The following is a 12,866-nucleotide window of genomic DNA, read 5'->3' as shown; positions in this document are numbered from 1 at the left end:
ATCTTGTTCTTAATGCTCACTTAGGGTTAAAAGAAGACCTCGCCCACCACAAGACATACCTCATAACTCAACCGGACTGCACTGAAGCATATTTGTATATCCAAGGTCAGATTTATGGTGGACTGTTGGAATGAGTAAAGCTTTCACCATGCCAACGAGCGAATGCATGGCAGCCAGCCATGAGCTACACAGGCACTATGTGAATGATTGCCCGGCTTAAAGATTGTTGGGATTGCTGACCCGTCCAGCCTTTCAGCTAATAATTTACAAATGCACTTTCTGGTAAAAAGTAAAACTGAGTTAAAGGGAAGCTCTAGTAGAGGCATGTTGGTGCCTGGTAGTGCGGAGAACCACTGTTGAAACGATTCAGTTTAACGATTGAAACAACAATAACATTCTAGCAGGTAAGAACATTGATTGATTGAGGAAATTGTTGTAATTTTGTGTAATAATGTATGCAGTAAAATATGTTTTTGTTTATCAGCAACCTAGGAAGTTTAGGAACTCTATATGATCCGACATTATTATATACGTACATACGTATAATAATAATAAAAACACAGTGTTCCTTACATTTACTTTGACTCTCATTTGATTGCAGACAGTTTGAACCCGAGATATTTCATGTTTTATCTGCTCAACTTCATTTCATTTATTAATAAACATCCATTCCTGCATTTCAGACCTGCAACACATTCCAAAAAAAGTTGGGACAGGGGAAATTTAGGGCTAATAATGATGTGATTGTAATCATGGTTTGGTACAAAAGCAGCGTCCAGGAAAGGCTGAGTCTTTGATGAGCAAAGGTGATCAGAGGATCTCCAGTTTGTCAACAAATGTGTGAGAAAATGATTGAAATGTTTAAAAACAATGAACATCAAATAAAGATTGGAAAGGGATTTGCATATTTCTCCCTCTACAGTGCATAATATGATTAAACGATTCAAGAAATCGAGAGGAATTTCAGAGTGTAAAAGCCAAAGGCACAAGTTTAAGCTGAACGCCCGTGATCTTCGATCCCTCAGACGACACTGCATCAAGAACCACCACTCAACAATAGCTGATATAACCACATGGGTGAGGGATTACTTTGGCAAACCTTTGTCAAGCTCTACAATACCGAGTTACATGCACAAATGCCACTTAAAACTTTACTGTGCAAAAAAGAAGCCTTATGTTAACCATGTACAAAAGCGGCGTCGACTTCTCTGGGCTCGGAGGCATCTAGGATGGACCAAAGGTTGTTTTTGACACTTAAGTGGAGACGTGTATTGTGGTCAGACGAATCAGCATTCCAGGTCTTTTTTGGAAAAAAAGGAAGCCGTGTGCTCCAGACCAAAGACGAAAAGGACCATCCAGTTATCAGGAACAAGTCCAAAAGCCAGGGTCTGTCATGGTATGGCGCTGTGTCAGTGCCCTTGGCAAGGGTAATTTACACTTCTGTGATGGCAGCATTAATGCAGAAAAGTACATTGAGATCTTAGAGCAACATGTGCTGCCTTCAAGACGTCATCTTTTTCAGGGACGTCCATGTATTTTTCAACAAGACGATGCAAAACCACATGCTGCACACATTACAAAGGCATGGCTGAGGAAGAAGAGGGTACGGGTACTGGACTGGCCTGCTTGCAGTGTTTGCAGGAAGAATGAGACAAAATAAAAGCTGAAACACTAAATCACTTGGTCTCCTCTGTGCCAAAACGTCTCTTAAGTGTGGTGAGAAGGAATGGCAGCATTACAAACTGGTAAATGCTTTACTGTCCCAACATTTTTTTGGAATGTGTTGCAGGCCTGAAATGCAGGAATGGATGTTTATTAATAAAGGAAATGAAGTTGAGCAGACAAAACATTTATATTCTCAATAAAAATCCGACTCGTGACGAGGACTCTCGCATTTCAGATTGACATTTTGTGACTGACGTATAACTGAAAGTGCATCATCAAGCTACCACGTCTGGCACTGTCTTAACGTTCCTGCGCTGACTCAACCCGAAAGCAAAATGTGAGGTGACTTTCTACTGTTAAAAAGTCTGTGTTTTCCTTTGTTTTGTGGGTGCATGTAGGGGGAACACCGCTGAATAAAACAGTGTTGGTGAATCTTACAAGTCAGATGTCAAGTTAACACCTCGATTTGGGATTTTCCCTTTTTGAAATGGTATTTACTTACATTTACTGGTAAGCATTTGTCTATGGCACTGGGGTGGCACCGCAGTAAATTATGCTTGTCCACTAGCCAACCCTACTACTAATTCAGGGTTCGAATTTTCAGCAGTGCTATCAGCTGGCCAATACTAAGTAGTAATATCAGTGCCAGCTGATAGCACTGCTATATATATATACAGTATATATATAATGCCCCTGCCACTGTCTCAAGTTTACTTAATAGTTTAATAGTAAACTAAGTACAGTTAATTACACTTAATCACAGAAATGTACTGCATTACTGCTTATGAATTTTAATTACTTGTCAATATACAAATACCCTTTCCAAAACAGTTGGGACATTAGTGATTCTAGCTGTAAATAATTAATGTATAGCATTCCTAAATATCTGAAAAGTCAACAGAAGACAGCAGGTTTTATTGTATTTTTATAATGATGTTTAACTGTTTTTAATTGTGAATGTAGCACCTTTACTGAATGGAAAACGGTATTCCAAGACCAAGCATCTCCATGATTAAGAAGCATAAGGAAACAATAAAGAAGTAAATGTATTTTTATAGATTTTTAACTGTATTTCAGTGTTTATATTATATTTGTGTTATTTTTTGTGTATAAGTGTCAAAAACAACCACATTATTTTACATCAGCCTAAAATATATGCAGTTCTACAGAACCATGGAACTCATTAACAGGTTTCCCATACATCCTTATGGAAAAAAATACCTTGAAACTCAACGTCTTTATACCTTGAAACTCAATGCCACTCCCAGAACCAATTGACGTCGAGTTTCAAGGTACAAAACACTGATCAGGGTGTATTTCTGCCTCGTGTCCAGTCTTTTCAGATCCTGTTAGACACACTGCAACCCTGATCAGAGATAAAGTGGCTGCTAAAGGTGAATAGATGAAGGACACGATACAATACACTATACTGTGTTACCTTGAAACTCGACGTCAGTTGGTTCTGGGAGTGGCGTCGAGTTTTAAGGTATTTTTTACCATAAGGATGTATGAGAAACCTGTTAATGCGTTCTGTGGTCTCGTAGAACTGCACATATTTTAGGCTGATGTAAAATAATGGAGTTGTTTTTGACACGTATACAGAAGAAGCGGCACAATAGCTTTTGTGCTGCTGTGCCATTATTTCCTATGAAGTGTGCTGGTGCACAAAGCTTAACGTGACTTATTGTACTAAAACAACGAGCGAAGAATTTCATTAACGAACAGTAATAATTAAAAGAGGTTTAGTGTTCCTATGTCGTTCTTTTGATACGTTAAGTCACATTAAGCTTTATTTTTAACAATCTAGTCCAATTACCCTGAATGCGTCCTCTATACTGATTCGACCCTTCACCGCTGACTGAGGACGCCTCTCAACTGACATACGCCCCCTCCGGCATGTACAGTCAGTACAGACTGCATTTTTCACCTGCACGAGTCGAGTTCATACACCGACAGGCACTGTGTACGGAGGGCCACACCCCCATCAGCGTTATTCCTCAGCTCCGTGCAGGCGCCATCAGTTGCACCAGTTATGAGGACCTATGATCCGACTTTCTTACCCTCTAACACTGAACAATAGCCAATTGTTGTTCATGCAACCGCCCAGCCCAGTCGGAAGGCAGAGCTGAGATTCGACGATGTATTCGAAACCCCAACTCTGGTGCGCTAGCGTACTTTACCGCTGCGCCACCTGAGCGGCCACAATAAGCATTTTAGACTCTCTGGGAAAAGCTGATTCTTACAATTTCTCAGCACCCCGAGCTATAACACAAGTTTAAAAGTGAAAATGCTAAGGGCACATATTTCTTAATAAAGGGCGTGGAGTTTCAAAGACTTAGAGTTTAGGGGACGTCGAGTTACAAGGTACCACGGTACAATACATTATATAGCCAAAACAATGTGGACAAGGGCAAGGATATATATTTTTTACTTCTTAACCTGCCAGATATGGGGTCTGGTCACACTCTACTATACTTGAATCTACCATCCCTATAGATGCAGGCCACATCATTCTGCATAGTGACTATAAATTACTAGCAAGTGACTTCTTTGTGGTTAGTTTGACATAATGGGCACACTCCAAGTCTTTCCAGAGGAGTGGAGTCTGTTATGGTTGAAAAAAGGAAAAAGCTAGCTATTAATTGGTATAGTTTTATAATAGGATGTCTGCATATTGTTTTCTTATTTCTGCCTATTCTCAGATCAGTCATGGCTACACAGCCCCTGCCACTGTCTCAAGAAACGCTAGCCCAGTTCAACCAATCCCTAGCCTCAGAATCACGACGTCGGAAAGGATCCGTCTCCACCCGTCGCAGCTCCAGGGATCAAACTCACGGAACCCAGCGAATGCCTTTAGCCGACCCGTCGTTCTCTCGACAAGATTCGCTCTCCGCCGCCAGACGCCTTTCCTTTGCCGGTTGGCTTCGCGGAGGGAGCTTTAGTTTCTCAGGCTTACCGCTGCACCAGCCCATCCAGGAGACCCACCTGGAAAACACGTACAGAACCGGACCAGACCCAGCGCACCGCTTCAGCGTGAGCAGAACCGAGCGGATCCTTCAAGACACTCTGGACGGCTATCTCGCCGGAGTGTCTTACGAACACGACAACTGCGGACTGCTGAGCCAGACGCTGGCTGATGTGGTGCGCACCAAGCTGAAGGACATCAACCCACCACGGTATAAGTTGGTGTGCCAGGTTGTAATGGGGCAACGTGGTCAGCAGGGGGTCCGAGTGGCCAGTCGCGGCCTTTTCAGCACCGACACGGACAGTTACGCGACGGCTGTCTTTCAAAACCAATCCATTTTTACTGTAGCTATTGTGTACGCTGTTTATTGTGAATAGAACTGCGATCACATGACATACATGATTTTTAGATTTAAAGAAGTTTGCAGTTTGGTACAACCTTGGATTTTCTGTCTTTTAATAGAATATTTACTTTTAATTGGGCTAGAATACTGTGCTTATGGCTATACTGCTACTTAAACTGTACACCTCGGTTTAAGACCAGTTCTCTGAACACTATAAATAAACTGATGTATTTTTTTTTTTATCATTTATAATACTGTTTTATCCTTGCCAGGGTCCTGGTGGGCAGTGCTGTATCACACCCAATACATCGCGGGCCTTGGCGGGCCACGCCGCTCACGTGTAGCCAATCATCTCTGTACTTAGACGCCCAACCAGCTAGGTGTATAATTACTGCCGTGTTAATAAGGTTGATTATAATCCTCGGTCAAAAGAAAACATAACATTAAAACCACCTCCTTGTTTCTACACTCACTGTCCCATTTTATCAGCTCCACTTACCATATAGAAGCACTTCGTAGTTCTACAATTACTGACTGTAGTCCATCTGTTTCTCTACATACTTTTATAGCCCGCTTTCACCCTGTTCTTCAATGTACAGGACCCTCCCGGGACCACTACAGAGCAGGTATTATTTAGGTGGTGGATCATTCTCAGCACTGCAGTGACAATGACATGGTGCTGGTATGAGTGGATGACACACAGAAATGCTGCTGGAGTTTTTAAAACACCTCACCTGTGAGCGACCTGTGACCACTGATGAAGGTCTAGAAGATGACCAACTCAAACAGCAGAAATAGATGAGCGATCGTCTCGGACTTTACATCTACAAGGTGGACCAACTAGGTAGGAGTGTTTAATTAAGTGGACAGTGAGTGGACACAGTATCATACCAGCACAAAACACACCAACACCACCACCACCATGTCAGTGTAACTGCAGTGCTGAGAATGATCCCACACCCAAATAATACCTGCTCTGTAGTGGTCCTGACCATTGAAGAACAGCATGAAAGGGGGCTAACAAAGCATACAGATTAGCAGATGGACTAGTCAGTAATTGTAGAACTACAAAGTGCTTCTATATGGTAAGTGGGAGCTGATAAAATGGACAGTGAGTGTAGAAACAAGGAGGTGGTTTTTAATGTCATGACTGATCTGTGTAGATTTGGTCTCAATTTGAAGAAGAGAAGCTCAGGTAAGCAGCGGTTATAATTTTATGCTGCTGTTTAACGTGTGCTTTGATTTTGCAATGATAGCAGGGCATTATCAAATATTAAACTTATTGGATACTCATTTATTTGAAGTAAAATGGACAACAGAAAATGTTATGGTGAGTTTTTGCTGATTTGTTGTAATAATATAAAATTAAAACACACATTATATCATACCGTATTGTATATCGCCACTTCTCAAAAGCATATCGAGATCGCCCAGCCCTACTCTTAGTCTCCCAAAAAAAGATACCTATAGATATGCATTTCAACAAACTTTATTATCCCCCCCCCCCTCAAATAGTACCAGTACATAAAAAAAGTGAACATACAGAACATTTACCCAGTGGTAACAACATACATTTACATAAATAAATAAAAAATAAATAAAAAATATAAATAAATAAACATGTGCCACAAAAAATGACTGAAGACTTTCACAATGATGGCATGAAAACACTGGTACAGTCAGGATCACAGTATTCAGAAGGTTGCCGTACATGAAGGCATGAAGTAAACGTCGGAGTCAGAGGCACGAATAAATACACGATATTCACCGCATTCCGATCGAGATATTACAGGAGCATAATATCTTTTTTTTTTCCTCCCAGGCAAAAGCTTATAGCAAGTTTAACCGTAGTGCTTACCTCCCTCCGTTTCTACTCACTTGTCAAATTAAACTGAAGGGAAAAAAAAAATAAGGCTCCTCCAAACGAGCCCTTTCTCTGAAAGGTTCAGAGCGAGTATTATTGCACAACCCAGACAGACGTCCCTCGAAAAGGCACTTTGCACTCCCTCCACGCCTCTCTTGTGAGTTTCAGTCGGTCCAGCCGTGGATTTCAGCTCGTCCTGCCAGCTTTAAAACAAAGTATCTTTATATATATATATATATATATAAAAAAAAAAAGAACCATAAATTACCAGCGCTATGAACCGGCGTCCGAAGAAATGTGAAGGCTGGTGAACAAAACGGTACCAGAAAAAATAAATCCTCCTAATCAGGGGTGTTCTCTTTATCTCCTGGTCACTTTATTGTGTGGTGAAGTTGAGATCTTAGTGTCAGTGAGTTAGGAAAAAAAATAAAAAAGGAAACGAATCCAAAATCGGTGCACCGCGAGTCTGAGGAGGCCGGAATTCGGCCCAGGACCGGACAGGAGACATTTAGTAGCTAGGAGCCCTGTCGTGGTTTCAGTCTAAGTCCTTGTTTGTGGTTCGTTTACGGTCTGGCGTAGTGCTGAAGGAGCTGTACGACGTAATTGAGGCGCTGGCGCAGTTCGGGTGAGCAGCCGTGCTCGCCGAGGGCGGTCAGAGCGTACGAGGAGGAGGCGCGGTCCCGGCCGATGTAGGTCAACAGGTACGAGTCCGACTGCTTGGAGAGGATCACCTTGGTGTGGTCCGTGTAGAAGTTGACCTATGAGGATGGAGGAGAAAATATAGATTAACGATCATCCAATCAAATGAAAGAATTCGATTTGGACCGCACAGGTCCGTTCTGTGCGGAATTTGCATGTTCTCCCGTGTCTGAGTGGGTTTCCACCCACAGTCCAACAACATGCAGTCAGGTTAATTGCTCTATAGGTGAATGGGTGTATGTGTATGCCCCGTCCAGGGTGTTACTGTGTGCCCATTGAAAAGCTGGGATAGGCTCCAGCAACCCCCCCCCCCCCAATTGGGAAAGTGGTTAAGAGAGTGAGTGAGTAAGGATGATAAAATGCTCACCTGTAAGGAACCATTGTTGAAAAGCATGACTAAGGCATGGTCGGTCTTCATCCATTGCAGGAGCAGTGGACAGTCAGTAGAAGAAGGTGGCTCATCACTGCCCAGATTTCCACCCTGGAGAAACAAAAGGTTCCATTCAGTTCTTGAAGCTCAGGGTTTGTTTACCTCTGATTATTTAAATATCCATAAAGCTGCAGAATATAACTGTTGGGGGAAAACATGGTGCCAAGTGGCACTTCCATTAACATTCATGGTTGGGTCATCAACTTTTGTGAGGTGGTTTGATAACCAATAATCTTGGGCAGTGCCTAAGATCCAGAGGTTTGAATCCTGGGCCTAGGCTCTCAAATACAGAAGGCACATGGCCAGCCATTCATAATATTATCCTAACCAGTGCACCTTCAGTGCAGGTCCCATGCGCTAATATCTAGGAGGGTTGGGTCAGGAATGGCATCCAGCATAAAAAAAAACTGTGCCAATTAGATGTATGGCCCAATGATCTGCTATAGTGACCCCTAATAGGAGCAGCCAGAAAGAATGATTGATTATCAGTTTTATTGTTGTAAACAAAGTTACATGGGACAGTGGTTGCCTAGTGGGTAAAGCTGTGGGCCGTCAATCCAGGCCCTTAACCCTGCCTGCTCCAGGGGAGCCGTATGACGGCTGACCCTGCACTCTGACTCTGTACATGTATAAATGAGAAATAAAGGCAAAATGGTCCAGGAACATCTCTACAACCCACCCTCCTTCTCACCCAAATACCTGAATTGGCACAGTTGCCAAATGAGTTGAATAGTCATGATTTTTACCACTGTTTAAAAATACTGTACTGTAATAACCAGTTAATATTATATGTACTTATAACAGCTAACTTATATTGTTTTACACTCTTGGTTACATTCATGACAGTAAACGGTAGCCACTCATTACACAAGATTCATCAGTTCACAAGTTTATATCAAACACAGTCTTGGACAATTTGGTATCTCCAATTCACCTCACTTGCACATTTTTGGACTGTGGGAGGAAACTGAAGCATGGAGAACATGCAAACTCCATACAGAAAGGACCTGGACTGCCCAACCAGGATCTTCTTGCTGTGGTGACAGTGCTACCCACTGAGCCACCCATATCAGTCTATAGCCCATGTCAAGCATTGTTTTAGTATGTTGTTTTACATGCATTCTTTTAGGTCAGTATAGGTTTGATGTACTTAGGAGGTCTCCGTTTTGAATTTGACTTTTGCAGTGGTAACTACGTTTGTTTTGGTCACATTTCAAAAATCATCCAAAACCAGTTCAGTTTAGTTCAGGAACTCATAGGGCACAAATTGTTTCTTACCTCCATAAGATTCTGCTCCATGTAGTTGGCCATCAGCTCCACGATGTGTTTCTGGTTGTGAAGCTGTTCGGGTAGTGTGTCGGCTTGGAAGGTGAAGTGTTTGTTGTTGGTCAGACAGTAATGGACGACTCTGTGAAAGGGAAAAATAAAAAAAAGCGTTAGGTTAAAACGAGGGCTGTCGTTAATCGCGTTAATTAACGCGTTAAAATTTTAATCGCGGTTAAAAAAATTAATCAAGATTAAAATTTTGAATCTAACTTTTTATTTGGCTGTTTGTGCCACATACATGTGTGTCTCTGTGGTAATTATCTGTATTTCAGATGAATTAGGATGTAAAGCACATGAACTGTCCGATGATGAACTACTTTTAGCGGTTTTCACTTTTTTTACGTGTTGATGAAAAGATGAATGAAACCACGCAAGCTTTGTAACGAGTATTTCCATTGGCTGCTAGAGCTGTCTATCAAAACCGCGTAGCTCCGCCTCCTCCCCTCTGGTAAAAAGTGAAACTCTGATGTTTCATCTCTACATTTTATTCAGCTTATTCCATCACATGGTTATAAACATGATTTATATTTGTGATGTTTGTAGTTTTCTAAAAACACATTCGTATCTGATATTTATATGGACTAAGCGTTTACATGGACTGTTTTAATGAACACTTTTTTTTATATAACTAGTCAATTACTTATAGATAATGTTTGCTAACTTGACTGTTTCAGGTATTTATAGGTGTTTAAATGGTAATTTAGAACAGTATTTCCCAGTATTCTTTCTGCACAAACACAGTATTAAAGGGTTTTCTTAATAGAGCTATGAAATAATCATATCTGTGTTTTGATGCTTTATTGATGCCTTATATTAGATCAAAACATTATGGTTGGTGCACCTGTTTTCAGTGTCAGGGTTATGAACAGGAAAAGATCCTCACTTGTGTCAGATAATGTGCTTTCTACAATGAATTTAGATTTAATAATTTTATCATATTTTATGAATGTTTTATTGGTAAACACGTTCTTGCAATAACAATGTGCATAACTGTTTAAATTTTGCTTAATTATTAGTTTGCGATTAATTGAGATGAATACATATATATTAGGGCTGTCACACGATTACAAATTTTTATCGCGATTAACATTTTTAATCGTACGACATCCCTAGTTAAAACCCTAGTAAACGTCTTCAAGTGAACACATTATTGGCGGGATTGGAGAGGACACGTACTTGCGCTTGTCGCACAAGCTGAGATGGGTGCCTTCGTTGAAGAGGACGCCGACGTTCTGGTTGGAGAGCTGGTAGCCGAAGCCGTATTTGTTGGAGTAGTCCACCCATTTGGTCACCCAGACGAAAGGCTTGGGCTTTGAGAGACATGGGGCGTTCTTGGATGCTGGAGAACAAAATCAATTTAAGCATTATTTTCTCTGTACATATACATTTATAAAACGATACATACGATACGTACAAAATGCCCAGAGTGGGCAGAGTGTGGGTACAAACCTGTCGGCATTGTGGATAAGCAGGTGTTGAGGACTTTCATGGCTGCTTCTGCCACAGACGCTGGTGTCAGAGTGTCTTCACATGCTGCAAAAAGAATTGAACCGATGTTTAATGCCTGCACAGATCATGTGACTAGACATACTGATTGATCATTTCTACTGGGGACAGGTGCGCCTCTCAAATCCGAGGAATATTTGTATACACACAATCGAGCCACATTATTATGACCACCAGCTAATATCCAGAGTCCTGGTAGGTTGTCACAGGTATCTGGAGCCATGTTGACTGCAGTGCATCACACAGCTGCTGGAGGGGGCGTTGGGGAGGATCCACAGAGCGAACACAATGATCGAGGTGGTCCCACAGATGCTCGATCGAGTTCAAGTCTGGGGAATTAGCAGGTCGGGGTAGTACTTGGAAGTCTAGGTCATTCTCTTCCAACCAGTGTTGGACATTTCTAGCCGTGTGACATGTCGCATTGTCTTGCTGGAAGATCCCATCAGCCCCACACCTATCGCAAACCTTGTATACCCACCAAGCCAGCTTACGGAACGTGACTTGTAGGAAGTGGTCATAATAATGTAACTTGACTGTGTATATACTAGCAGCAGTGCTTACCGTCGGTGCTGCTGGCCACAGTGCCTTTGAAAGACGTTGACTTTCTAGATTCTTCCTCGGCTGGGGTGTCCAACGGTCCAGTAACGGCCAGCTGACCTGCCGGAGAGGCAACCTGTTAAAGAAGAAAGGAGGAAAGTGTAAGCATGAGGTAAAGAAAGAGAGAGTGGCATTTCAAATTGGCCCTGGGTACTCGGGCGGGGCAATGGTCCAAGTAGGGCTGCAACATGTGATCTAAATTCACATTTGAAGGCATTTAGCAGATGCCTTTATCCAAAACGACTTATTAGTTACAGTATACAGTCTGAGCAATTGAGAATTGAGGGTTAAGGGCCTTGCTCAAGGGCCCAACAACAGGAACCTGGCAGTGGTGGGGGGCTTGAACCAGCAACATTCTGATTACCAGTCCAGTACCTTAACCACTAGGCTACGATTTGCCCCGATCTCTGGAATTGAAGGGGGGGGGGTCCACATAAAGCATAGTGTGACTCTCCTTATGTGATACGGCTCTGTGTTGGAAACCAACACTTGCAGGTAAAAAGAAGTGGTCACAGATTGTACACGTCTGAGGGGGCCGTGTGGTATTAATAGGGAATTGGAAATGACTAAACCGGATGCATACCTCGTTCACTCCAACCGTCTTGTAGCTGATCTGCCGGCTGATGGAGTGCTTGACCATGCCAGAGACGAGTTTGGAGATGTCCTCTTTCTCCTCGCTGGTGTTCTTCTCTGCTGCAGGTCAGAAAAAAAACGACACTTAGCACACTCAGCTTGAATCTAAGCTTCACAAAAGACCAGTCATGCAAAGGCTTACCTTTGGATTTCTTCTTCCCGAAGAGGCTCTTGGCCATCTTGGTGAAGAACTTCTTGGCCGGGCTGGGCGGGTTGAGCTCGGGCACCATTACACAAGCGCTGACAGGAAGTTTGTCCGGAGTGTAGCTCTGAAATAAGAAGAAAAAAGGTCATGACGTCATGAAATCAACTCTAGACCTTTCATAAAATAGAACTTTTGGTGGTTTTGATTCCAGCAACCAACCAACCTTGAAGTACTCGTGAGCCAGAATCTGGTCTAGCGTTAGCCGATCGCTGGGGTTCTTCTGGAGAATCGCCGAGATTAACTTCTGCGCCGGCACCGAGAGCGTCGATGGAAGGGTGTACTTGACTTCCTTGATGCATTTGTACGTCTCTTTAAGGTCTAAGGTTTCGAAAGGTGGGCTTCCGCACAAAAGTGTGTACCTGAGACAGATGAAGAAAGAGACTGTGGTTAAAACTTCGGATATGCCCCAGGGATAAATAATAAGCGACACCAATACAGACCAATATCCCCCCAATCTACGGCCCCTTGAGTAACCCTGATCCGATCGAGGAGAGCAGGATCACCACACGCCCTTCGTGACGTGTGTCCAATCTGCGCCACTTCTCGTCACCTGGCAGTATTGGGTTCCCACACAGAGCCAGACCAAGCAGCTATGCAGTGGTGTGCCGACGTGTTAAACCGCTGCACCGCCCG

The 12,866-nt window shown here is 42.6% G+C and overlaps 2 protein-coding genes across 9 annotated transcripts in view; one reads left to right on the top strand and one right to left on the bottom strand.

The window, feature by feature from the left end:
* The first annotated feature begins 311 nt into the window (after window positions 1–311).
* LOC134311375 (dynein light chain Tctex-type protein 2B) lies at window positions 312–5,218 on the top strand. Of its 8 annotated transcripts, none has more exons than XM_062993021.1 (4): window positions 312–404; window positions 2,064–2,155; window positions 2,629–2,705; window positions 4,368–5,218. In XM_062993021.1, the coding sequence occupies exons 3-4, from the start codon at window positions 2,641–2,643 to the stop codon at window positions 5,005–5,007; spliced, it is 705 nt and encodes a 234-aa protein (XP_062849091.1). In that variant the 5' UTR covers window positions 312–404; window positions 2,064–2,155; window positions 2,629–2,640; the 3' UTR covers window positions 5,008–5,218. The 8 variants fall into 8 exon arrangements, with proteins under 8 accessions (XP_062849091.1, XP_062849090.1, XP_062849096.1 ...); XM_062993020.1 differs by having other exon boundaries at window positions 2,064–2,175; XM_062993022.1 differs by lacking the exon at window positions 2,064–2,155 and adding an exon at window positions 1,901–2,002 and having other exon boundaries at window positions 320–404.
* Window positions 5,219–7,079: 1,861 nt separating this feature from the next.
* Window positions 7,080–12,866, bottom strand: part of plk3 (polo-like kinase 3 (Drosophila)) — a 9,767-nt gene continuing 3,980 nt past the window's right edge. Inside the window, exons 7-15 of the mRNA XM_062993922.1 lie at window positions 12,397–12,592; window positions 12,171–12,297; window positions 11,979–12,088; window positions 11,360–11,471; window positions 10,742–10,825; window positions 10,469–10,631; window positions 9,245–9,374; window positions 7,904–8,017; window positions 7,080–7,595 (exon numbers count right to left, since the gene is read on the bottom strand). Of these exons, the coding sequence (XP_062849992.1) occupies window positions 7,401–7,595; window positions 7,904–8,017; window positions 9,245–9,374; window positions 10,469–10,631; window positions 10,742–10,825; window positions 11,360–11,471; window positions 11,979–12,088; window positions 12,171–12,297; window positions 12,397–12,592 (1,231 nt within the window). The 3' untranslated portion in view covers window positions 7,080–7,400. The remainder of the gene's footprint in view (window positions 7,596–7,903; window positions 8,018–9,244; window positions 9,375–10,468; window positions 10,632–10,741; window positions 10,826–11,359; window positions 11,472–11,978; window positions 12,089–12,170; window positions 12,298–12,396; window positions 12,593–12,866) is intronic.

Source organism: Trichomycterus rosablanca, chromosome 4, assembly GCF_030014385.1.
Source record: "Trichomycterus rosablanca isolate fTriRos1 chromosome 4, fTriRos1.hap1, whole genome shotgun sequence".
NCBI classification, from domain to species: domain Eukaryota; kingdom Metazoa; phylum Chordata; class Actinopteri; order Siluriformes; family Trichomycteridae; genus Trichomycterus; species Trichomycterus rosablanca.
The sequence above is the reverse complement of the archived record's forward strand: the minus strand, read 5'-3'. Positions and strand labels throughout refer to the sequence as shown.

Excerpts from the sequence above, each read along its gene's own strand:
- LOC134311375 (XM_062993021.1), top strand. The coding sequence starts at position 2,641 with ATGGAAAACGGTATTCCAAGACCAAGCATCTCCATGATTAAGAAGCAT. Across the intron at positions 2,706-4,367 it reads CATAAGGAAACAATAAAGAA|ATCAGTCATGGCTACACAGC; the intron begins GTAAATGTATTT and ends GCCTATTCTCAG.